We start from the raw sequence: 26219 nt of genomic DNA, 5'->3' as shown, positions 1-26219 counted from the left end.
CGGAATGCTCTGGGATGGGGGGGGGGGGTTGGGAAAATCACCCTGTGCCAGTTTTACAACACCAAGACTTCCATTCCCTGATGCATTAGGAGCTTGTACACCTCAAGCTGTTACTTAAACAAAAACATCCAATCTGCTGAATTAGTGACGAGATCTAGTGAATCTAAATCAATATGTTGGAATATATGTCAATCATTGAACCCATACATACAGACCTTAACTCATGCTAATGGAGTATTAGTTGGTCTTCCAAAACAGCCATTACAAATACCGCTTACCACACACAAATGTAGAGCAAAGCCTTGTGACAGCACAGACATGTCATAGTATGGTTAATGCGCAAAGCCATGTTCAACCAGTGTAACTAGCATGCACTTATTTTTACTATATTTTACAAATGGAGTGTGGTTAGTCACACGCACGCACGCGCGAGAATGCCAAAGTAGAATATTTGCAAGCCATTGGCTGAACACAATAAAATGGTTCTAACAGAGGTGGGCAAACTCTTGGAAACTCTTGTAAGCTGGCTACTCCAAATTAGAAAGCCAATATATAGGTCAGGTAACCAGTGCCTTCATTGAGAACAAGAAAAATAGGCACCAGCTGTATATTTGATTTTATGGGCCCCTTGGCGACCCGGCTCCTAGAATTCGTCCAGTTGTTTTAGAAATATGCGTACAGATGAAAACCTTTCAGTTAATCTCAGTCTGGTGTTCAAATTATCAAAAACCAAAATGGACATAAGCAAGCTGCAATTTTTCTTTCAGTCCATATGAAATACAGGAGGGGAAAAATTCTTTACAGTTCTACTACTCATGTGCACTCAGCACCTTTGTTACTAACACACGTATAAATAATTGGCAAAAGTATCCCTAATACTGCAGTGTTTTATCACTTTGCTGCGTAATGTCCAAAAAAAACAAGAAAAAAATACATAACATATCAATATCAAGTCAGCAGCTCACAGTGGGGGTTGCGTCATGATTTCAGGAATCCGTTGAGTCAGGTACATTTTAATATGATTACATAGCTTATTTTTGGGAAGTTTGAACGCCATGCACTCCTGATACATAACAAAAAAATGTTTTTAAAAATTGTGAATTATTCTAAGGCAGTAATCATGGGAGAACAAATGAGTCAAGCTAGCTGAGAACAAGCAAAACAAATACAAAATAAGCCTCATTTTTTATGGCTTCAATCTCCTAGAGGGGGAAAAAAAAAAAAAAAACTGGCTGAAAAATATTGCCACGCTTTGAGTTGATGGAGAGAGGGAAAAGAAAGTACAACTGATTAAAGCAAAAACTTTGCAGGCAGACAAACTCACTATTTTCTATGCTTCTGGGACTGGGCTTTTGCAGTTTTTAAAAGAGAATCTAGACATGTGCGGATTCCGGCTAAATGGAGGAGTGATCCTGCGGCCTCTTTAAGCTCGTCGTCAATATCTTGGCAGGCTTCTTTTCGCAGTTTTTTGCCATGCTGTTCTTTGCTAGAATTTAAACAGGGCTGGGTGGCGTAGCCGCTGTCGCCAAGTGCATCTTCCTCGTAGTCCATATCGGTGTCATCCTCGCTGTGAAACCCTTCGCTGCCATCGCTTCCTGCCCGGCTGTTCTTTGGGATGAACTCGTACACCTCGTCAACAGAGGACAGGGAAGACACGCTGGAGCGCGATTCACATCGTTGAGAGTCTGTGCCGCTGGCACTGTAATTGTGATCCTCTTTGGGATCGATGTTGATGACTGCAGAATCGTTCTCTTGGAGAGACAGAGAAGCACAGTGTTTGAACGCGCTGCTGTAATTGCGTTTCTTAGGCAGCACCGCCTTATGAGGCTGAGGCTTCTGGCCTACATAAAAGCACAAGACATGGGCTATTAGAACAGTTTAAAGAAAAAGTTATTCCACATCTCTTTACAGGCACCAATATAGATGTCACTCCTATTATTCACCTGGAAATCTGCAATGCTATGTAATTTAGAACACAGGAAGTGCACCTCACACCAGGTTATTTTTCTGCTCCCACTTCATATTTACCATACACAGCAGAGAAAAGCAATATTTCAGGTGCAGTGACCTGAAATCATTAAATCAGCAGCCACCTTTTACAGTTACAGGTCAGATTGGATTGTATCATACCTATTGCATTGTATTACTGAACCCAAAATGTTATCTCTAAATACAGTGGAAAGGAGTTAGAACATTTTATTGCTGTCTAAGTCCTCATCGGGGAGATTTATCCCTCACTTCCTGTGTAGTCAATGTAGAAGAACTGAACAGAATCCCTATGGGTGTTTCTAGTTGAACTCAAGCCCAAAAAGCAACAGCTATCCATGAAGGGAAATCTCCCCAATGGGACCAGGAAAAAAAACAAAAAGGCCTTAAGCCAGTAATATGCAACCTAAGCACCTGAGCTGTGCTGAAACTGCAAATCCCATCACCCTCAGCAAGTCATAGCTGTGGCCTTCAGTCTTTCAATGCTGCATGGTACGTGTAGCTCCACCACAACTGGAGTGCTGAGGTTGCCTAACCCTTTTTTTAACCATTCCCCACTTTATCCAGAAAAACAGGAAAAAAAACCCCAAAAAAACAAAAACAAAAAAGAAACCCACCAACCATTTTCTAGATGGTCAGTACATGTATCACCACTCCAAAGTGTCTCTTACAAGCGACTTAGTCATGCGGTGCAACCTGGTACCAAAGCCAAGGAGCCCGCTCCTGCTCCATGCATGCTCCACTCAAGCAAAGAAAAGAAAAGAAAAGAAAAAAAAAAAAAAAGAAAAAAAGAAGGGACCACACACCAATGACATTAAAAAGACCAGTGAGCTTCAATGGACATGTAAGAACATGCAGCACACACTGCAGAGGCCACACTGCTAATGTGTTTCACCCATTCCAGGGCTTAAAGTGGAAGTCAAGTCTCATACTAAGGCTGCACCTACTCTCATCCCAGCTCTAAACCTATTCCATCTAACCCTTAAAGAAAAGATCCATATACATCTATATACTTACCCATTCTGAAGCCGCTCCGGTCTCCAGTGGCGACTTCTGTGAGGGAGAGAAAGCAGACAACGGTGCAAATGCCATAGACTTACCTCCTATACATAGATGCCGCCACTGACAGCTGATTCTGACATCGAAGTGGCTTCAGAATAGGTAAGTATTAGGATTTTTTATTTACAGGGTTAGATGGAAAAGGTTTAGAATGGGGGGGGGGGGGGGTTAGCCTTAGTATGATACTGAAATTCCAGTTTAAATCGCAGAGATTATGTTTCTGCATGCTCATTAACCACTTCAAGTCCGGACACTTTCACCCCCTTCCTGTTCAGGCCAATTTTCAGCTTTCAGTGCTATCACACTTTGAATGACAATTACGCTGTCATGCAACACTGTACCCATATGAATTTAGCTGGGTTTTTTTTTTTGGTGGTAGTTATTCACCAGTGGGATTTTTTTTTTTTTTTTTGCTATATAAAAATGTAAGTCCAAAAGTGTTGAAAATTTTGCAAATAATATTTCTTCATAAATCTTGGCTAAAATTTATTCAGTTATCTTTTTAGTAAAAAAAAAACAAAAAAAACAAAACAAAACAAAAACAAAAAACACAAACTCAATTAGTTTATAACCAAAAATTATTTTTCAAAAATTTTATAATATTATGTTTTGTTTTTTTTAACATACCGTCACCCTAGCAGTACAGTGTCACCTTGTTGGGGGTGATGGAGATTTTTTTTTTTTTTTTTTTTTTACACGGATTGCTTTTACACCCATAAAAGGCTATAAAAGCAATAATTTCTCCTTCTCTCTGACTGCATTCTTGCAGTAATTGAGAATTACTGTGAGAGCTGTGATTGGTCACAGCTTGTCACATGGTATGAGGCTGCTGTGATTAGCCCTGTACCATGTGACCTCTGATCATACACAGATTTCAGGAAGTGACATCTTGCTTACTACTATTCATATGATCACCGATTGGCAAAATCAGTGATCACATGAATCGGAACCTCACACAGAAATCCCGTTCAGCGATCGGAGGACACAGCGGGCACTGGGTCACGGTGCTGCACGCTCCCAGGGAGTGCGCACAGGCTGTGAATGCGGGCACCGTTTATAAACGGCAACCCGCTCCTGCACTGCTCCTGTCCAGCCGTTTATGTACATGTGCCAGCCAGGAAGTGGTTAAGGCTTCGTGCACACTAGCTTTTTTTAACCCCTTCATGCCGGCGCCTCCCGGCCCTTTAAGGGTTTCAGAAGCCGGGAGGCGGAGCGGGGTTTGGGTCATGCGACTGCCGTGACACGCCGTCACATGATCGTGAAAGGTCCCGATCAAAAGAGGAGATTGGGACCTTTCCGTGAATACCGGACGTGTGCTGGGAGCGCGCAGGGCACACGCTCTCAGCACATATGTTCTTTTTTAGTAGAACGTAAATGTGCAGCCGCTCGGCGCCTAGGCCCAGATGCTGGGAGGCCGCACATTTGCATTCATCCGGCAGCGTGAAGAGGTTAAGCTCCAAAAGCTGTTATTAGCATTCTTTTTCTGCTCCTAGAAGCTAAATAGTGTTCTCCTATGTGCCCAAGCACACTACTTAAGGGTATTTGCATTTTTTTTAAGCTCCAGTGTCCAAGAGCAGAAAAAAAAAACCTTACTAAACATTCCTAAAACGCTAACAGCCCCCCCCCCACATGTACCGTAAAACCGCTAATCGCTACTAAAAAGATGCTATTACCAGCGTTTATTGAGCTAAAAAAAAAAAAAAAATGCTAGTGTGCATAGAGCCTAAAGCTCATTGGACTTGCAATGTGCGCCACAGTTTTTCTGGCTTGAAAACACTTTCCACTGCCCACTTTAATCTGTATGCTAACAGACCCCCTCCTGAAAATGCTAGCTAGCTGCCTACCATGCAGATTGGGCAACAATTTGAGAAACTCAGACCTGAACATGCATGAAATTAAAGAGTCCGGACATCACGGTCTGCTTTTTTAAAAGGTTAGCGACAAAGAAAGCACTGAGGCCAGAGACCGCCACACACACGGAATTAGTTACTGTTGTTGGGGCCTTTTTGACTTCGCTGTTGTGCAGAGCAGCATAATTCTGTCTGCAGGTTTCTAACATAATACAGACGAATCAAGAGAACAACCTGGTTGCTATGTGTATGAAAGGCTATCCTTTCTTTAGATTTATCAATGCCCACTATTCAAATACTGATGTATAGCCTTGTGTATTCAGGAACTGTTCAGGGTGTAAAACAGAGAAAAAAAAACAAAACAAAAACACACCAGTAGGTGACTAGACTTACCATCTACTCCCTCTATCTTGACATCCTCTCCAACAGTACAGCAAACACCTTTATAAAAAATAAAGAAACATTGATATCTACATGATGATGTTTATTTTAAGTCAGTCTGATTAGTGAACATGGGATTTATAGTATTCTACATTTATTTGATATACATTTTAAAAGCGAAAACAAGTGTATACACAGAGAATTAAAGATGCTTCACTCAAACTATATCCGACAGAGCAATCCTTAGGATCAACAAGTCTTTTCAATACTATAAAACAAAGTGGTTATAAACCCTGACATATACACAGTGAAGTGACTGGCCTCAGGTGATACAGAGACGAAACAGATCCTCCTATACAAGTTGTGTATCTGCAGTCTTCTCTCTTTTCTACATCCAAAGTGCTGAATTTACAAAGCTTGTCTGAGAACTCACAAAAAAGGGGGCAGAGAGTTGAAATCGCACACTACAGAGCTCAGTGTGAAGAGCTCTGACAGCTGATTGGAGGGAAGAGACACATGCCCCTTCACACAGCGCACAAGAGCAGAGCTGAGGCTGTCAATTGGTGGGAAGCCCCTCCTCTCAACATTTTTCTCTTGGTGTCAGAAAAGATGGTCAGAATTGATTCATGCTGATAGCAGAAGAACGAAGCAGAAGACAGAAATAACACGGTTTTTAATTGAGACAAAAACAGACTAGAGAGGGATATACTTTTTTTATATTTCATTTCTGAGGTTTATAACCACTTTATGTGGTGGTTCACATATATGCGAATTGGATGTGGTTTGAAATGCATCCAATCTGCATGACATGTGAAATAACATTGCTTGCTATGGTGCCTGTTCACATATGTCCAATGCACTGGTAGTGCAGATTCAGTGTGGATTGAACAAGAGCCCTGTCTGATTTCTGAGCAGTGTGGTCCGGTTCAGGTGCGGATTACAGACCATTGACATCTATGGGAACGGTTTCTAAACCGCACGTGTGGACGGGATAAAATCCTGACCTGAACCTGATGTAAACCTGACATGAACCGCCGAGTGCCGGTTCACATATATGCGGGTTGAACCACATCCAATCTGCAAGGCATGGGAAATAACATTGCTTCCTATGGCGCCTGTTCACATATGTCTGATGCACTGGCAGCACGGATTCAGTGCGGATTGAAAAAAAAGAGTCATGTCTGATTTCTGAGCAGTGCCTTCAGGTTCAGGTGCAGATTATAGGCTACGGACTTCTATGGGAACCGTTTCTAAACTGCATATGTGTGAACAAGATAAAATCCTGAGCTAATCCTGTCCTTAACCTGATGAAAACCTGATCTGAACTGCTGAACAACTACTGTCAATTAGCTGTGAAACCTGAGCTTCAATCCACACCACACATGTGATCAGCTCTAAAGCTGAACTCTTGGCAGATAAAAATAACAAATTAATGCAGCTCTGTGTTCCTTGTTACATTATTAAATGTATTTTTCAATGCAAGTCAAGCAAGTAGCTTGAGAAGCCAATCAACTATCTTGCAGTGCTCATGTGCCATCAGAAAATATACCAATAGCAGGAAAGAGCAGAGTGATGGAGCAGTCTGTCTGCTGCTTCTCCTTTCCTTGTCCAGTCACAGGCTGGGGGAGAGACAAGACCTTGTAAGTGTTACCTACAGCAGCAGAGAAAAATCAAGTAACTGCCCAGCTGGACAAGGCTGTGCCATGCGACAGATCTGTGTAAATCTTAGGACTGGATAAACAAATCCTTCAGCGACTAAAGAGGCTCCCATATATTCATTTTGTTTGTGGATTTATCCATTTGCCTGGAGTTCTGCTTTAAAAGTATCACATTCCCAGGTCACCAATAATGTGTATATGTCAGTACTGCCTGAAAAATACATTAAAGTAGAAATCCCTAAACCTGCTCCCACCCTCATTCTAAGCCCTATACTAACTACCCTGTAAAGGAAAGATACTTATACTTATTTAAGCAAAGGGCACTCCGGTCTGGTCATGTGATCAGGTCCTAGTGACGCCTTTAGTGTAGAGGAGAGAGATATCAGATAAAGGATGCCCCATAGTAAGTCTATGGGTGATGTCACCGCCCAGGCACTGCAACCGTTGTCACTGCCCTTTCTTCTCCTCTGAAGCCGGTCATAGGGGAGAAGTGGGGAGATGACCAGACCACAGCACCCTTACATTGGGTAAGTAAAGGCATCTTTCCTTTACAGAGTTGTTCATATAGGGCTTAGAATGGGGTGAGAAGAGGTTTAAACAATACCTAAAAATGCAACTTTTTTTTTTTTTTGAAGTTTTGGACTTCGGATCGGAGGTTTAGAACACCTGTTACATTTTTTATTGCTGTCTGTACCCTTTTAGGGAGATTCCCCCTCTTCATTTGTCCTGTTTACCATTATAATCGAAAGTTAAAGTAAAAGAAACCCCAAATTTTGGGTTGTCCCCAGAAAAGGAATAGTGGAAAAATCTTCCAATGGGAAAACAAGTTCTGCAAAACCTAGGCTCCCTAACAATTCCCTTAATTTGCAGAGATTTTCGCACTTCCTGTTTTGGCTATGGGACAGGAAGTGAAGGCAAGTCTCCCCATTGAAGACACAGATGAAAAAATTAACCAACGGGGGTTATAACCCTCCCTTACTCTATCCAAAATGACAAAAAAATTGCCTATAGTTATACTTTAAGTTTAGTTAGTCTTAAAAAGTAGACGTCCGGTCAAAACCTTTTCCACACAAAAGGCTGAACCACATGTTTTAACCACCCACCAGAAACCCAACATGGCAACCAGAGGGGATAGCAATTGTACACACGTGGAAGGAAATTTAGCCCAGCTTGTCGAGTTTGACAGATGGTACCACCGTCCATTGAGGTCAATAGGACCATTCAACAAGCATTAGGCTCGTGGTGTGGTAGTTCAATGCAAAATCCCAATTCATCAAAAAAAATGCCTCAAAGTGCAAACAGGATGAGGCTCACTCTGAACACCCCATCGTGTGCTAGCAAAAATCCATTTGTTTTTTTATACATTTTCCCTCACACAGGATTGGGTATTCAAAGTGAACACCACTTCACCTACTTTAATAAATGTAAGTGAATGAGTTGAACAGCCTCTACTCCCATAGTAAATCAGTCCTATTGCCTATACATCACAATTTAGACAATTAGTCAAACATAATAAACTGCAACTTAAAACTGCTCTGCTTTAAAGTGTTCGAGGAACTATGCCAGAATGTCATGACTGAATAATAAAAGCAATTCTTACAATCCAAAGCTTCATGCTTGATAGAGCTGTTTAACAACATCATTGCAGTGGCAGCGTCAATGTCGGAATCTGGAAGAAAAAAAGAGAAATGGTTTGCTGTGTTGCATCAGTATGAACACCTTCGGGTCATTGTTAACCAGCTTAAATGGGCAAACGCAGCAAGCTTCGATCAACATTTAAAACTCACTGCAGATGCACTGGACATTAGCTGTTCTATATTTTTTTTTTATATTCAATTCTTTATTTTAGATTCTTGCAAAATATCACCACAAAAACTTAAAAATTGGCAGAGTAAGGCAACAGACAACACGGACTATGAGAGACATTCTGATCAATGTCCAAACAGGTGACACATAAGAGAAAACAGAAATCCTGGAGTTGGTTGTCGATTCAAAGTTGCTTCCAGGGGACTACAAACAATTATCCTTATAAAGCCTTGACACTTAGGCAATGGAGTTTGACCGGAAATCATGAGCCGGCATCGGCTGGGTAGAAGTCCCCCGAAAGGAGTCGACGCACCTCTCAACATGTATTCAAGGCATATGATCAAGTCGTGGGCCCTCAATGGGGCACCAATGATGGTAAGACTGGTGGAACCTCCCTCCAGAAGAGCCAGGGGCAAATCTGGGGGTCTCTAAGAGAAACATCAATAACAGAAAAAGAGAGCAATGGGACAAGGGGAAAAAAAAAAACAAAAAAAACGGGGGAGGGGGATGTTGGGTATGTGATGGGGGCAGTGGGGGGGGGGGGGGTCCATCTTGCCATTTGCAGCAGGACAATACCACTGGTAGATGTGGCCCTACATGCAGAAGGGTTCCCCTATTGTTCCTTATGCGGAGTGGTCTTATGTATTGCTCCAAGAGAGCAGTGAAATCAACTTCATAAAAGAAGGTTTTTTGGAACTTTTCCCCTTTATTATTCAGTGAGGCTACAGCTTCCTCCATCAATTTAATCTCATTTACTTTACTAAGCCCAGCTGACCTGCATTTAACCTGTTTCAAGCTGCTTTTGCACTCCAATAGACTTTTATAAGGAGAGAACTGTCCTGAAGCAAACAAAAGTCCATCAACATTGGACCTTTAAGTAACCAACCTGAACATTTCAGCCTACTATGGGAAAATTCATGAGCAGATGTTATCAGTGGTGAAATGTGTCAAAATTACAGATGAAGAAATAACGGCATCCGGAATTATATACAAGTCTTGACAGGCCCAATTGACCCCTCTTCATCCTCTTCCCCTCTTCGTTTTTCCAGTGAACTTGCCCATTACAATAAAAAGACAGATCGTACTGCAGCACATGCTCACTTTTTCTCACTTCTCCACCAGTGTTCAGCTGCAGCAACTGAGGAAGAAGAGCCTTGTGTAAGCACCAGACTAGTAGGAGCATAGAATGGGCTACAGACTAATTTTCCAGCCTTCTCTAACCGTGCTGAGTCAACAAGAGAAGGAGGGAGTCACATGTTCCATCCATACTGGGAAGTACCAGGTATTTCACTTCCCTCCCCACAGCTAGTCAGTGTGGGGGGGGAGAGAGAAAGAGGCAGCATATACTACTGTCCGGGAAGGAGCTAGGTGAACCTTTTATGAACGGGGACAAAGGAAAGCTTTTATTTAAAAAACACATCAAAAGAATAGGCAGATTTAGAGACATTGCCAGCTGAACTTGCGTAGGATTCTAGACTTCACCTGTGAACGTTAAAAACTTGAATATACATCCTTCCATGGGGGGTGTCACAAGATGGTGCTAAAGCTTCCCATTTTTTCACCAACAGATTACTATGACTGAATTTTGTACAAAATTATAACATTTACCTTCATATCAAAATAAACTCACTTTTCTAAGCCAAAATGATAAGCATTCTCTAGCCACCTGTGCGCCGCTTCCCCGAATTTCCTGTTGGAGAACACGCACAGCATAATTCCTGTATTATGGTTTATAATCTTCAGGACTAGATGTCCCATCATGTTTACCACCTACATACATGCCTGACCGTCATTTGGTGTCCGAGGACCCAGCCTGTACTGATCAGCACATGCTGATCAAGGAGACAATGCGATTAAGATATGCCTCTGATTCCTCCTATAGAGAAGGACCAGCCCTAGAGGAAGGCACAAGGACATGTTTTTGAAATTTTTTTTTTTTCCTCCATTGAGCTGCCTTTGCGTGTTGGTGAAAGCAACATAGGCAAGTCGCTGTGTAGTCTGGACCCAAGGAGAAGGGAACCCACCCTACAAGCCGTGTCATAACCAGTTCGGAGGGGCGAAATGCATTGTAAAGGAGGCAGACAACTGGAAACTACCAAAGACTATAAAGCCGGCATACAGTGATCGAAATTCAGCCGGTTCAGCAGGGACCACTAGAGATTCTATCCATCTATGGAAAGGCTGATTGGATCGACTTGGGTACAACCAGCCTGTCTTTTTTTTATGCAATTACTGCTGGCAGCTATAGCCGCTGTCAGTAATCATTTATCCTGCCAGCCAGGAAGGCTCCCCACTGACAGAACAGAGCATGGGAAGGATTCCCCCATGAGCACTGATTGACAGTGTTGATGGGGAAATCGAGCAAAGATTTGAGGAAAGAAAATTGAATTACCCATGATCTGCTTAAGTTACCACTACAGCATCTGCACATTTTGTGCTTTCACAAGACAAAGCGTGAAGTATGTTGTCATACATTCTGTTATAAGAAGCCAATAATGTACTTCAAAAACCACTGTACAGAAATAATGTGGCTTTTTCAGGGCTCCGCACCATAATCTGGCTGGCGATCCTGTGTCCTTAGTATCAGAACGTTCTAGCCATCTGTATTCTCACGTTACCATGTACACAAGCTTATGCCTAAACTGTAAAAGAACATTTTTCAGGACTCAGCTAAATTTACAGTTTCCATAGCAACTATACTGCAGACAAAACTTTGCATAAAATCAGGACAGTGTGGGGGCCAATCCAATTCGAATACAACACACCTACTTCAATGTATACCCACTGCTCCTCTCCTGAAGAGATTATATCCAGTATGATCACTTCGTAAAAGCTTTACAAATTTGTGAAGCAAATAAAGATTTCATTGTGGGGACTGCATGGACTGAACTGGTGGCATGGTACACTAAAGGTGCCAACAAGGTGTGCAGTGTATGAACATTAAAAGAAATACTAAAGGTTCATTTTTATTTTTCTTAAAATAACATGTCATACTTACCTGGTCTATGTAATGGTTTTACACAGAGCAGTTGCGATCCTCTTCTCAGATCCCCAGCCAGATCTTCTGGCTCCTCCTCCTCCCTGTGCAGTGCCCCCATAGCAAGCCACTTGCAATGGGGACACTGGTGCGTGCTCACTCTCAAGCCCCACTCTATGAGTCCATGAAACACAGCAGTGTACATCTCTGCCGCACTCCTCACTCCCTCTTCACTGGCTGTGGTTGACAGCAGTGGGAGCCAATGGCTCAGCCACTGCTGTGTCTGAGCCAATGAGGAGGCAGAAACCCAGGAGAGACGCTGCTCTCTTGCACATCACTGGACCGAGATCAGGCTCAGGTGACTTTAGGTGGGGGGGAGCTGCACACAGGAGGTTTTTTACCTTTATGCATACAAAGCGTGAATGTTAAAAACCTTCAACCTTTACAAAACAAAACACTTTAAAAAGGTGAATTCCAGGTCTGGCAATTTTTACATATTTAGATTGGTCTAGCTTTGATCAATGTATACCATACCCATGGAATCTGGAAATCACTGTAGTAGGCATTGCTACTCCAGTGATTTCCATTAGCTTCACAGGCATCATTCAGTGAACACTTTGCTTTTCTCAATGAATGCAAAGCATTTTCTGATTTGACAAGGTGTACAGAGACAGGGAGGTGACATCACACTCAATCAGGGAATTATTCATTCATTGAGAAAAGTAAAGTGTTCTCTGAATGGTGCCCATGCTGAACTAATGACCTCTAGTGTTCAGTAAGCAGCAAGGCAGCCACTTGGCACAGGAGCAAGTCGCTACCACTGTGGTAGCAGTGCACTGTGTAGTGCCAATTTTAATATACATGGCAGTCGTAGAAGAGTGGTTATGAGGATTTAAAAAAACAAAAAAAACACTGAATAAATGCAGCTTAAAGTATATGTAAACCCTCACCTTGTAAAACAACCTATTCAGTTTAAAACAAAAATGAAAAGGCAAAACATTTGCACACAGACACCTTTTTTTCTATGTTATATAAGTGATCACATTCCCTCATTCACTTTATGCAGCTGAGAGCAGAGAGCTGGGGGAGGAGAAACAGCAGCACACTGAAATTCTCAGTGAATGGCTATACAGGGAGGGGGTGTGTCAGGACACATCTGATCATTGAAGGAGAGCACACTGAGTTCCCACCACAGCTAGAGAATTGACCATGTTATGTCCCCCATGCCTAGGGTGGTCAGTTTTTTATTGAAAACCAGAGGGACTGGCAGGAACACTGGGGATCTCACACAAAGGAAGCAATACAAAGAGAACAGGATAGTTTTTCATACAAGTACATGATACTGCAGGCACATATCAGGAATATACAGAGTCTGTAAACCCAACATTTCAAACACATGGTTTTGATATGCAACGAGCCCTGAAAAAAAAAAAATCTATACATGTATGGCCAGCTATAGTTTTTCATCTTTGTTATCTATTTACTTGACTCAGCCTCATCTTTTATATTGTACAGAAGAGTTGGAGACAATATTGTGTTTCTGTGCACTAAAAATGAAATGCATTTTTGTTTTCTACAGAAATAGATAAAGCAACTACCACCATGAATTTATTCTATGGGTCCTTTGCTTTCTGACAAGAAGTCTTAGGTGCATTTTCATGTAAAAACCTGTATTTTAGCATGTGTGCCCCCCCCCCCCCCCCCAAAAAAAAAAAAGGGTCTCTGGTAAAGTATATAAAACATTCCCAAACACTGAAACCTAACACGCAATAAAGAAAACCAATCTGTCCTTGTAATCAGTGTAAATATGTACATACCTTTCACAGAGTGTCCTTGATTCTGTTGACAAAGGGGAGGAGATACACTAAAGAAGAAGGAAAAACACAAGACATCATTTAGGTCTGGTACAAATGTGTGCGATCTACAAAGGATAGGGATGATCACATTAAATGATGTTTGGATAACCTGGGCAGAGTAGAAGGATCCAGATAATATAACACATTTCAAGATATAGAAGATCATTAAAGTGATTCTAAAGGCTGAAGGATTTTTTTTACATTCATGCATTCCGTGTGCAGCTCCCCCCCCCCTCCAGCCCCCCTAATACTTACCGGACTCTGATTGTGATCCAGCGCTGTGCACGAGAGCCTCAGCGCTCCCAGGTCTCTCTCTCCTAATTGGCTGACACACAGTAGCAGAAGCCATTGGCAATCACCGCCAGTGAGGAGGGAGCAGAGGACAGCGCCGAGGCGCAATCTGTAGGTCTTATGGACATACAGGGCCGGCTTGGGAGCAAGAACGCAAGATTACTGCTTGCTTTGCGGGAACTCAGCAGGATATAGCAGGACTACACAGAGCATATAAATATGACATTTTTGTTTTTCTTTTTATTCAAATAACAAACAAGGTTTTGCAACCAGTTTAAAGACGGCCATATACGGCTAACATTTCTGTCAATTTCTGTGGGAATCGAATGGAATTTGAATGGTGGTTGCTCCTGTCGGCACCATCCAGGTGAACAAAAGTTGATTGTTCAGATAAGCTATGTACACGGTCTGCGAATTGAGCTGTCCGATGATGGCTTGGTTCACAGCCATTAATGAGCGCACCGACACCTGAGGGGGGTTTCTGAAGTGCAGAAATAAGTGCCTACCACTTCAGTTAGAAAACACATGGCGGTACATAAATGCTTATAATATGGTCCCATTTTTACACCTAAATTGGGAAGTATGCAATACCTAAATAGGGTGCTTCCATTGAACCAGGGCTCATTTAGACATGCAAGGAATTTTGAGCGCCCATTGTTGCACCCAATGCATTAACAGCGAGTTTTCAATGCGTTTGTCAGTTTAAAAAAAACACTTGGCAGACACCCTCTCTGCATTGGATTTCTATTGTATGGATTTTTGTATTGGCTACTAACGCTTTCAAAACTCATCTCAAACAGGCTGTAAATGCCATAAGGGTGTTTGTGGCGCATCTGCGTTAAAATGACATCAATGGAAGCGCTTGTGGAGTGGCAAACGCTGGAAATAAACACTTGTCAGGTAAAGTTTAAACACTAAACAAAACAATGTGAACACTGGGCGTTCCAAAGCATGTAGTTTTGACAGGAGTTCATGGAGCTCCAGAAACACTCTGGAATCGCCCGCTTCTGAACCTAGTGTAAAAACTTGGCCTTAAAGCGGAGTTCCACCCAAAAGGGGAAGTTCCGCTTTAAAGATTAGTCCCCACCTCCCCATTAAGATTGGCGGGGGGACGGGTACCCGAATTTGACATGTACCCGCTCCCCCCTCCCTCCTCGTAGTCTTGTGGGACACGTGACAGGTCTCAGAAGATGGGGCCATTCAGGAAGTGCAGCGCTACTTACGCATGCGCAGTGGGCACCCGGCTGTGAAGCCGCATGCTGTCACAGCCGGGTGCCCACACTGAAGATGCCAGCCTCCTGGAATACAGGAAGGCAGGTGAAACAGGCTGTGGCGGGGGCTACGTGGGATCATGGGACAGGTAAGTGGCTCATATTTTTAAAAGTCAGCAGCTACAGTTTTTGTAGCTGCAGACTTTTTTTTTTTTTTTTTTTACAGAGTGAGTGGAACTCCGCTTTAAGGAGGTCTGTCATTTACAAAAGTGCGCTAATGTGGCTTCCTATAGGTTTGTAAAATGAATGCATTCAAAACCTCTAGATGAACCCAACCCCTTTCACCTCTCAATATCTTCCTCCATTCCCCCAAATCAGCCAGGTACCAAGGCCCTGGAGTTCAGTCTTTCTCCACTGTAATTCACCACCCAAATAATGGATTGCACACCAAAGACACCAATGTTTATTGCAGTGACACAGAAAATTATGCCCCTCTACCCCCCCCCCCCCCCCCCCCCCACATGTTTCACCCACAGCAGACCTTAACACGGAACAACATTGCATCTGAGCACCGCAAAGCTAAAATGCTGTTTAATTCATTGTTAAATATGCAAAGCAAACTCCCCCATCCATTCATATCTCCATGCTTTATTTTGCTGAGAAATGCACTTTGAAAAATACCCCCCTAGCATTTCTAGCCCGTGGCCATCTTGAGTAAGGGCAGATGCTTTATGTAGCATTTTCTTCCTGAAATCCACCTGCCCTGAGATCAGGCATGCAGGGAGGAGGGGTGAAGAAAACCCCTCTTCCCCTACAGAAGTCTCCTTGCCTGTAGAACATCATTTGCTTAGGCAAGAAACACAGAAGTAACTGAAAAATTATAAAATAATAATAAAAATAATAATTTAAAACCAGTAAATATTACTTTCCTATTTATTTACTAATGCTAGCAGCAGAAGCATTAAAAATAGTCATTGTTGATGAAGAATGATGTTCTGCTTTAATCAGAGGGATGATTAAGCCTTGCTGTGGGTGAAGCTTGCTGTGGGCATGCCTTTGGTGGGAGCAGGCAGGGTGTCGTCATTTCACTGCAATAAACCTTGGCTGGAGTTCAATCAAAACCTCTAGATTTAATCCAAGCACTGAAACACTATGGATTTGCATTTCTCTGTTGGTTAACAAAATGGGGTGCTGGAGATTTATCAGGTTTAGCTCACCAGCCATGTGCTCCTTTCCTCTGTTAGATAGTAAAGAAGTAGAGGCCACATTCTGCTGATGCCAAGTAAGCCCTAGTTCACATAAATGCGGCCGTACGGGCCGCGTTTTGCGCGGGCTTGAGAGCCCATTCATTTGAATGGACTCCCAGGCCCAGGGACATGCAGGGAAGAAGTTCCAGCACTTCTTTGGAAACTGTAGCCCGGATGGGAACCTCAGTTCCCAGTGTGGTTGCGATTTCCAGTGTGGGCGCTATGCCATTTGAATTAGTGGCACCGGCCCGCGGGTCCGCATTCTTCTGTGCGGTTAATGTGGCTGCATGGATTTTTGTGCAGATCCACAGCGGCACCACCCGCACAGATGAGAACCTAACCTAAAGGAAGGGGAATCTTCCTCTGCTTCATCCTATTTATTAAACAGATGACATTCATTTGTATTGGTAGTGCTAGTTAGCAGCTTACCTTGTAGGTGAGGCAGGAGGGGTGTACAAAGCAAGTGCTGCAGAAAACGGCTGTTTCTTCAGAGCTTGGACTAGATTGGGCTTATACTCAGGATCAACACACCATAAGGATCCTTTTCCATTTACCTAAAAACAGATGGCAATGCTGCAAATTAGAGGAGGTAAGAACATAAACAAGCTATTTACACTGAGCGCACTTAATATGCCAATGGGTTTGACTGACATGCTGTTCAGCCAATTAACTAGACACCAACACAAAAAAAACACACAACACTGCTTTCCATTGTACTAAATATACAATCTGGAACCTTCTAGTGATCACAAAAGCAGTCTCATTGGGTGGAACCATTTTATTCACAACTGTAAAAACGCCCCATTTATCAGATCACGTGGAAGAATATTGCATGACATCACTGGTTCTAAAGGACACTGAACATTGGCCCTAGGACCAGTCCTGTCAGAGTACAATAGCCCAGTATTGGAATTCATCTATCAACACTCTATAGCAAGGATGGATGAATTGCCTAGATTTTATTTTGTTCAGACCGCATACTGGAGAGAAAAAAAAACAAATTCTAAAAGTAGTGTATGAGTGGCTTTAAAGTCAACCTGACATGGAATATTAATGGAGATTAACAGGTCAAATATCAGGAACCCTAACAAGCAATCTAAATTCAATGTACTGCAGTCAGATCAAAGAATTTGGAGCAGTTATATTTGACAACCAATCAGCTTTTAACTTTCATTTTCAAAGTGACATTAAACTCTGTTTTTTAAGCACTTTCAGTGGATGAATTAATCACTTGCCTACCGGCCACTTTTACCCCCTTCCTGTCCAGGCCAATTTTCAGCTGTCGGCGCTGTCACACTTTGAATGACAATTGCGCAGTCATGCAACACTGTACCCAAATTAAATTTTTAGAGCTTTCTTTTGGTGGTATTTAATCACCACTGGGTTTTTTTTTTTATTTTTTTGCTAAAACATATATAAATATTATATCCTGCGGGTTTGGTGCGCTTTCTGAAAGTGCACCACATCTGCAAGACATAATAGAAGTCTATGGCAAAGAGCAGATAACCCGCAGGTGCACGGCGCTGCCCGTGCGGGTAAACTTCAGAGCATCATTGTGAAAGCAGCCCTGTAGGAGTTCAGGACAGTAAGGGCTCTTTTACATTTGTGGCTTTGGGATGGTAAACCTTCCCACCCACCCCAACCACTGGTGCAGCGTTGGGGTCTCAATGGAGAAACCGACCCATGCTCCAGGGGGCCCGAACAGGTTGGCATATACATGAACCAATAGTCTCCATTTTCCTCCTGCAATTGCCATTTGCTGAAAGCCAGCTTCTCTTCCTCTCAGCAGCTGCAGGAGAAAAATATTAGTTCAGAATTTTTTATTTTGAATAGCATAACTATTTCATTTAATTGTCACCCAGGACCGTTATCAAATCACTTAAGTGGCCCTCACTTTTTAAAAAGCTGAGCACCCCTGATTTACACAGTAAAAAAGTATTTTGTCCAGGGTGGATAAAAATCAATGATTTTTTATAAAAAAAAAATCCGATTTTTTTTATTTAAATCGGATTTTTTTTAAATAAAATGCTTTTTGAGGAAAATATATTACCATCCAAAGGTTATTCCATCATGAAATAAAGATTAGTTTTTTAATTATGTAGAATAAGGCTGTATATGTTGAATTTTTTTGGTAAATAAATTCCATTAATCCATTCACAATGTCATGCTCTTCCAGAGGTTTTTGTAAGATTATCACAGATGCTCAGTTTACTTTTGCAGTTCTCAAAACTGAATTTGACTCAGCGGAGATCACATGCCTCTTCTTCACAGCAAAAATGTTATAACATGAACAGAGTTAAGAAAAAGACCTTAATCCTAACAAACCTATGAATACAGAATCAACCCCTTCAGTGCCAAGTTTCAAGAAGTTCAGTGAATAGAATAGAAACAATATTTTTCTGATTGTTTGGAGTGGAATAGATCTGCACAAGAAGAAAGTGAAACTAAGTGTGAGGAGGAGCATTTTGGCAAAAAATATGTTTGATGCGTGTAAAACACGTTAACATTAGGCGTGTTTAGTGCTTGAGCGTTAATTCATCTCAATGTGCAGAACTAAAATTATTATCCCTCCCTCCTAGATTGTAAGCTCTAAAGAGCAGGGTCCTCGATCCCCTCATGTTTTGCATTGTATTGGTATTGTTCTGTCACATGTTCTGTCCCCCTTTGTAATGTACAGCGCTGAGCGAACTATTGGCGCTTTATAAATACTGTATAATAATAATAATAATTATTCTGGCCAACGAAATTAATTCATGCCCAAGCTCTTGACGCTTGTAAAAAACGTGCCTAAACAAGCGTCAGGCATTTTTTTCTGCCAATACACCGCTGACAAGAGGAGGAGCGTTTTTAAAACATTCTCTGTGCATGAGGACTTAATGTATAAATGTCTCCTGTCATAACAAGGCAACAATGTACAAATCCATGTGTAGATTTTACAAACATTAACAGTGAAAGGGTGTAAATATAGCTCAGATTTTTTTCTCCCAGCACATTCCAGTAGAAGGCTCTCTTTCTGGTAGAGATTACAGCTGGTCTTGCATATCTTTCATAGAAGGAAGATCTCCTTTAGTTTAGCAGGAACACAGGCTCATCTCAAATTACTCAAAGCTCAAGAACAGAGCCAGCAGAAGGAAGTGCTACCATGACAACCCAAACCAGACGGTTATCCGAGACCATAGCTAGACTTGCAAGTGTACAGTAACTGTTTATGTGCAGCTGGGGGAAGCATTTCCATATATAGATGAATCTGCACCATCAGCTTTGTAGTAACAACTTCAGGATTCTTATCTTTAACAGGTAGGTGACACATCCTTCACTTCAGTATAAAGAAACCCAATTCATACAGAATCTGTGAAAGCTTCTCAAGTCTATAGCAGCCAGGGGCGGGCTGACCATTTGAGCACTCGGGCACTGCCTGAGGGCCCGGGGTCAGTAGGGGGCCTCATGAGATGCCCCTGGTACTTTTTATAGGCTTTTTTGGGTGTGGTCGAGAACACAGGGGCCCCATGATCCCCTATTGCCCGGGGGCCCCATGAGTTGTCAGTCCACCCGATAGCAGCTAATAAAAATGAAAGGTGCCAGCCAATTCAACCATGAATATTCAGTACTCTACTCTTTCATTGCATGCTCTAGCTTTCACTTTGCACCTCGGATGATCAAACAAATGTTATTTCTTCTAAGCAAAAAAAAAAAAAAAAGCCCACATACAGTACATAAGGACACATAGAAGCCTGCTTTACAAACATTTCATAGAATGACAAAGGAACCCAAGAGAACCAGGTTTAGCTAAAGAGGTGGTTTGTCACATTTAAATCTTGGACTGGGCTATCTCATAAGGGAGTCACTGATCCAATGACTGATGAGAAAAAAAAAAATCAAAATCAAGAATTCCTTTATGCTGCTGTGAATCCGACTTCCTGTTACAGGCTGGCTGCATACACTATATTGCCAAAAGTATTGGGTCAGCCCTCAAAATCACTGGATTCAGGTGTTCCGATCACCTCCATGGCCACATGTGTATACAATCAAGCCCCTAGGCATGCAGACTGCTTCTACAAACATCTGTGAAAGAATGGGTCGCTCTCAGGAGCTCAGTGACTCCAAGCGTGGTCCCGTGATAGGTGGCCACCTGTGCAATAAGTCCATCTGTGACATTTCCTGGCTACTAAATATTCCACGGTCAACTGTTAGTGGGATTGTAACAAAGTGGAAGCAACTGGGAACAACAGCAACTCAGCCACCAAGTGGTAGGGCACATAAAATGACAGAGTGGGGTCAGCGCATGCTGAAGTGCACAGAAGTCACCAACTGTCTGCAGAGCCAATAGCTAAAGACCTCCAAACTTCATGTGGCCTTCAGATTAGCACAACAATAGAGAGTGTAGAGAGCATCATGGAATGGGTTTCCATGGTCGAGCAGCTGCATCCAAGCCTTACATCACCAAGTGCAATGCAAAGCATCAGATGCCGTGGTGTAAAGCATGCCGCCACTGGACTCTAGAGCAGTGGATACATATTCTCTGGAGTGACCAATCACGCTTCTTCAGCAATCCAATGGACATGTCTGAGTTTGGCTGTTGCCAGAAGACGGTACTTGCCTGACTGCATTGTGCCAAGTGTAAAGTTTGGTGGAGGGGGGATTATGGTGTGGGGTTGTTTTTCAGGGGTTGGGCTTGGCCCCCTAGTTCCAGTGAAGGGAACTCTTAAGGCATCAGCATACCAAGACATTTTGGACAATTTCATGCTCCCAACTTTGTGGGAACAGTTTGGGGATGGCCCCTTCCTGTTCCAACATGACTGAAGACATGGATGAGTGAGTTTGGGGTGGAGGAACTTGACTGGCCTGCACAGAGTCCTGACCTCAACCTGAAAGAACACCTTTGGGATGAATTAGAGCAGAGACTGCAAGCCAGGCCTTCTCATCTGACATCAGTGCCTGACCTCACAAATGTGCTTCTGGAAGAATGGTCAAACCTTCCCATAGACACCCTTCCCAGAAGAGTTGAAGCGGTTATAGCTGCAAAGGGTGGACCAACTCAATATTGAACCCTACGGACTAAGATTGGGATGCCATTAAAGATCATACGCGTGTAAAGGCAGGCCGACCAATACTTTTGGCAATATAGTGCATGTTCTCTATGGTCTTGAGATGCACTATGGGATCTGTAGTGTGCATAGAGCAGTGAACATGATTGCAACAAACATGCAACTGCTTGTTCCAATGAACAGAAATGAATGGGAAAAAAAAAAAAAAGGTTCTTGAGCTCAAGGAGGAACAAAAAAAATAAATTTAAAAAAATAAATAAAAAGCAATTTAAAGTGATTCTAAAGTCAATTTTTTTTTTTAATTTCATTTACCTTCATGCAGGTAAAAAAAAAAAAAAAAAAAAAAAAAAAAAGTCCCACAACCTGTTTTACCCACCCCATTCCTAAACATTTACCTGGCTCCTGTCACTACTTCAGTGCTATATCATCTGCAGCACTGCTCTTCTCCCTTACTTTCACTTTCTGTTCACAGATTTCTTAAATTCCAGTGTGGGGGAGCGAGAGTGTGGCTTCCCGCCACTGTGTGCATCTATGGATGCATACAGCCTAGCTCAGGAGCACATGCACTCAGTTCCTCCATAGCACCTGGCATACTAAGGAGGCACCTAGAGAAGGGAGCAGCAGACAATGCCAGCAGGACATTCCTCAAGAAGAGGTAAGGACGTGTACAAATTATTTTTGGAGAAAATGGATATGGTTTTGTGTCAGTTTTAAGTTCTGTAAACCAAGAGCTTATTAACCCATTTTCACTGGCTCCTGTCAGCCCTTTAACCCCTTCATGCCTAAGGGTAGAAAAAAAAAAAAAAAAAAAAATCTTAAAGCCCAAGTAAAATTTTACAACTTTGACATGTGTTCGTAAAAGCGTAAACATCACCACAACTACTTTGTACATACAGGTGGATTATGCCTGGTTTCTTTTTTTGAGAGAGAGAGAGAGAGAGAGAGAGAGAGAGAGAGAGAGAGAGAGAGAGAGAGAGAGAGAGAGAGAGAGAGAGAGAGAGAGAGAGAGAGAGAGAGAGAGAGAGAGAATGCTCCCAGCACAAATACAGGTACGCAAATACGCGGCTATTTGTGTTACGTCGGCACCAATGGGTTAAGCCGATTTGAACAGCGAGTTACTGGAATCGGCCAGTGACAGATTGGTCAATGCGCTGGGAACAGGTAATCCATATATGCAGCAGTTCGTTCATGTCAACCCGTCATGCTGGTATATTTGTGTGTAAGGGCTTGTTTACACTTGAATAAATCTCTAACTCTTAAACACTCCTACAGCTTTAGTATGGGCGTTAGACGTGTTAAAGAGCTTTAGTACAGACGTTAGACTGGCGTTTTACAAGCGTTAAAACTGCACCACAAATACCTATCACAAAATGTAATGTTATTACCGCGCCACAACCACCTGCCAGCGTGTGTCACCATAGACTTGAATGGGAGGCATTGAAAGGTTTCAAACTCCTCCAGACTCGACATGAGGCTTCAATTTTGAAGAGACACGACACTAATGCTTCATGTTTTAATAATGTGAAAAGCACTGTGTGCGGTCCATGGTATAGTTTGCATAGGTTTCTGAGGAGCGTTAAAAACGCCCCTCAAATGCCTGCTTTCAATGGTAGTGTGAACTAGGCCTAACCTTGGTTATGCACAGCTGAGAGTTCTACAATTCTTCACAAAAAAGGAAGGCTAGAGACCCACCTGCTACTTAAATAGAACGACATAATGTTAAAGCCATCTCCATACTGACTCTGTCCTATTAATATGCAGATCAAAGTTACCTTTGATCTGCACATGATGTCCATTAAAGCAAGTAAAGTATTTATTTTAAAATGTGTTCCTATGTAACCTCTTAATACCCTTCCTTTACCCTAATCAGCCTTAATTAACCCTTTCATTCCATTTTCCCCTTAGCAATGCTTTGCATCAGAATCACGATTTAAGTACCCTTATAAATGGGACAATTGCTGACTTGGGTTGAAAGGGTTATGCACTCCAGATTTATCCTAATCAGTGCTTAATAACCTGAAGTGTATGTTCAATCCAAACTTTTTTTTTTGGGATAATGTAGGGAAGAGTTCAAAGATTTTTACTATTATCTGGGGCTCCGCTAGATATATTTCTCAATCACTTGGTGTCCTGGTAACAATGGTTTCCACAGACAGGAAGTGAGGTTACATTTAAAGCAAGAAGTATTATTTCTTTCCAATGGAGTGTGGGAGGTTAGAACCCCTGCTAGATTTTATTGCCATCTGTGTCCTGTTGCAGATCTCCCCTTCACATTCTGAGTCAATTTCCAAAAAACAAAATAGCAATTGAAGGTCACATGAGGTTCTACCTTCCCAATTCCATCTAAACATTAAAAAAATTTGTTTGGCTGCACATGGACTTCACTCAAAAAAGGAATTACAGGGTAGGGTGGGGATGGGGAACAGAAAGAGTACCAATTTTTTTTTTTCAGTACCTGCGCCCACAAACCTCACTTACGCGAGGATGTTTGCCACTTACCCCGGCCCCTCCCTAGCCTCCTGGGACATGTCACATAACCCAGTAGGCTGCATGATCATTCATAAAGCGCCATGCGAGCTTGCGCATGCGCAGTGATGTGCCTGCTGTAGTGCCTCAGGAAGCAACAGCTGTCTCCTGTATCCAAGATGGCAACGCCAGAGACATGCAGTGTTAAGAGGAGCTGACTGTGGGAAGACCATGCTGGACCCCAGTCACTGGTAAGTACCTGATCTTTAACAGTCAACAGCTACAATACTGGAAGCTGCTTATTTTTATACTCTTTAACCACTTGCCCTCCTGAGGAATTACCCCCCTTCCTGACCAGGCCATTTTTTGCGTTATGGCGCTGCATTCCTTTAACTGCCAATTGCACGGTCATGCAACGCTGCACCCAAAATTAAATTTATGTCCTCCCCCCCCCCCCCCCCCCCAATGAATTGAGCTTTCTGTCGGTGGTATTTGATTCCCTGTGTGGTTTTTATTTTTTGCGCTATTGAAAAAAGAAAGAAAGAAAAAAAAAAAAACACACACACACACCTTTTTTGCTACTTAACATTTCCAGTAAAAAACAAAAAAAAAAAAAAATCAAATTTTGTCATAAATTTAGGCCAAAATGTATTGTTACGTCTTTGCTAAAAAAAAAAAAAATCCCAATACGTGTAAATGGATTCACTTATGTGAAAGTTATAGGAGTTACAAATGGCGGTATATATACTGGAATTAATTTTTTTATTTTTACTAGCAATGGGGGCGATCAGCGATCTATAGTGGGACTACGGTGGGCATTCTGACACTGGGGGGAACAGACTTGGTGTCACTGACGGGATGTCAGTGACACCAATACAGTGATCAGTGCTTAAAAAAAAACAAAAAAACCCACTGACACTGTACTAATGACACTGGACAGGAAGGGGTTAACATGAGGGGCGATCAAAAGGTTAACTGTGTGCTGGGTGTGTTTGTGCTTCACTGTAAGCTGACAGGGAGGAGAACTGTTTTGTTTACAAACAGTTCTCCTCCCTGTCCGAGATCCTCCGCAATCACCAGTCATGACCCGGTGATTGACAGACAGTAGGACTCGTGAGCTCCCCCCTTCACATGATCAGAATGCCCGCCTCCACCTCTTGACATTTCGATACAGTTAAAGGGCCGGGAGGCAGAAAGGGGTTAATTAAAATGCTGTATTCGTTAGTTAGTTACTCCTCAGTCCATGGAATTTGTGACTTTAAAAATAAATCAGGAAATACAAATCACATATTTCCAACCTGAAATGTTCCTAATCTGTTCTGATCATAATGCAAACGTTATGTCAATGCAGATGAGATCACTTACCTTTCCATGACTTCTTTCCACTTTCTGAAAGCATTTGTTTAGAGAAAGGTTGTGTCTGACCGAGTTCTTCCATCCGGTGGGTGCCGTGGCAAAGTAAGGGAACCGATCCAGGATCCAGCTATATATTTCTTTCACAGGCAGACATTTGTTAGGGGAGTGCTCAATCGCCATATAAATGAGAAGGCTGAAGGAATATGGAGGTTTTGAGGAGGCAGAAGACTTTTCTGTGTTTCGACAACCGGATGGTGAATTGTCACCTTCAATGTCATATAATGGATTATTGGCTGCAAGTCCCTCACTTCCAAGGCTGAAATTATTCAACAGGTTTGTACTTTCATGTAGCCAGTTCAAGTTTGTCAGCTCTTCATCTGCTGAGCCACAGTCCACAGCAGAGGCCTTTGGCCTGGCTGCACCGACCTCTTCTGGCAGGCTACCCATTGTATCAATTTGACTCAAGCCTGCAACTCTCTCTGCTCCGGGAGTTTCGACGTTCTTGTCAGGAGTCATTCCCGTAACCGGACCCATGCAATCTTATCACTCTGTAAAAAAAACACAACATTAAAACTGATTAATATGCAGTGCATACGACACAGTAAATACAACATGTCAGCACATACTTTTTTATAGTTTTATTATTATAGTTACATGAATGACTCATTTCAAAAGGAACCTGAACAAAAACAAAACAGAATTGAACAAATAGGAATAAATAGAAGCCAATCATGTCATCTGCATGCAAATGTGTTAAACATGCTGATAGAAGGAGAGAGCAGCATTAGCAGTGAGAGTGGCTTCATCAGACTGTCTGCTCTTTTCTGGACCGGAATGATAGAAATATAAATACTTTTCCTGGTAAACAGTTCAATTATATGTTTTTCATCTGTATTTAGCAGTTTGCCTGTACTCCAGCGTTAAGTGTAAGGGCTCTGAAATCACCTAAAGTCTCACAGAGGCTGTCCTGTCAAGTACCTACCTTTTATTTACTAAATGATCTTAGAAAGTGCACATGATAAATCATGGG

At 42.3% G+C, this 26219-nt stretch overlaps 1 protein-coding gene across 1 annotated transcript; it reads right to left on the bottom strand.

The window, feature by feature from the left end:
* Window positions 1–918: 918 nt before the first annotated feature.
* On the bottom strand, window positions 919–25723 carry FOXN2 (forkhead box N2). The gene is made up of 6 exons (XM_089676474.1): window positions 25199–25723; window positions 16752–16876; window positions 13535–13581; window positions 8535–8603; window positions 5289–5336; window positions 919–1841 (listed from the first exon to the last, which is right to left on the bottom strand). The coding sequence occupies exons 1-6, from the start codon at window positions 25721–25723 to the stop codon at window positions 1324–1326; spliced, it is 1332 nt and encodes a 443-aa protein (XP_089532600.1). The 3' UTR covers window positions 919–1323.
* Window positions 25724–26219: the final 496 nt, after the last annotated feature.

This window comes from Staurois parvus, unplaced genomic scaffold (genome assembly GCF_062004578.1).
Source record: "Staurois parvus isolate SC_StPar_1 unplaced genomic scaffold, SC_StPar_1.0 ptg000169l, whole genome shotgun sequence".
Taxonomy (NCBI): domain Eukaryota; kingdom Metazoa; phylum Chordata; class Amphibia; order Anura; family Ranidae; genus Staurois; species Staurois parvus.
Note: the sequence above shows the minus strand (reverse complement) of the source record. Positions and strands in the feature narration are given on the sequence as shown.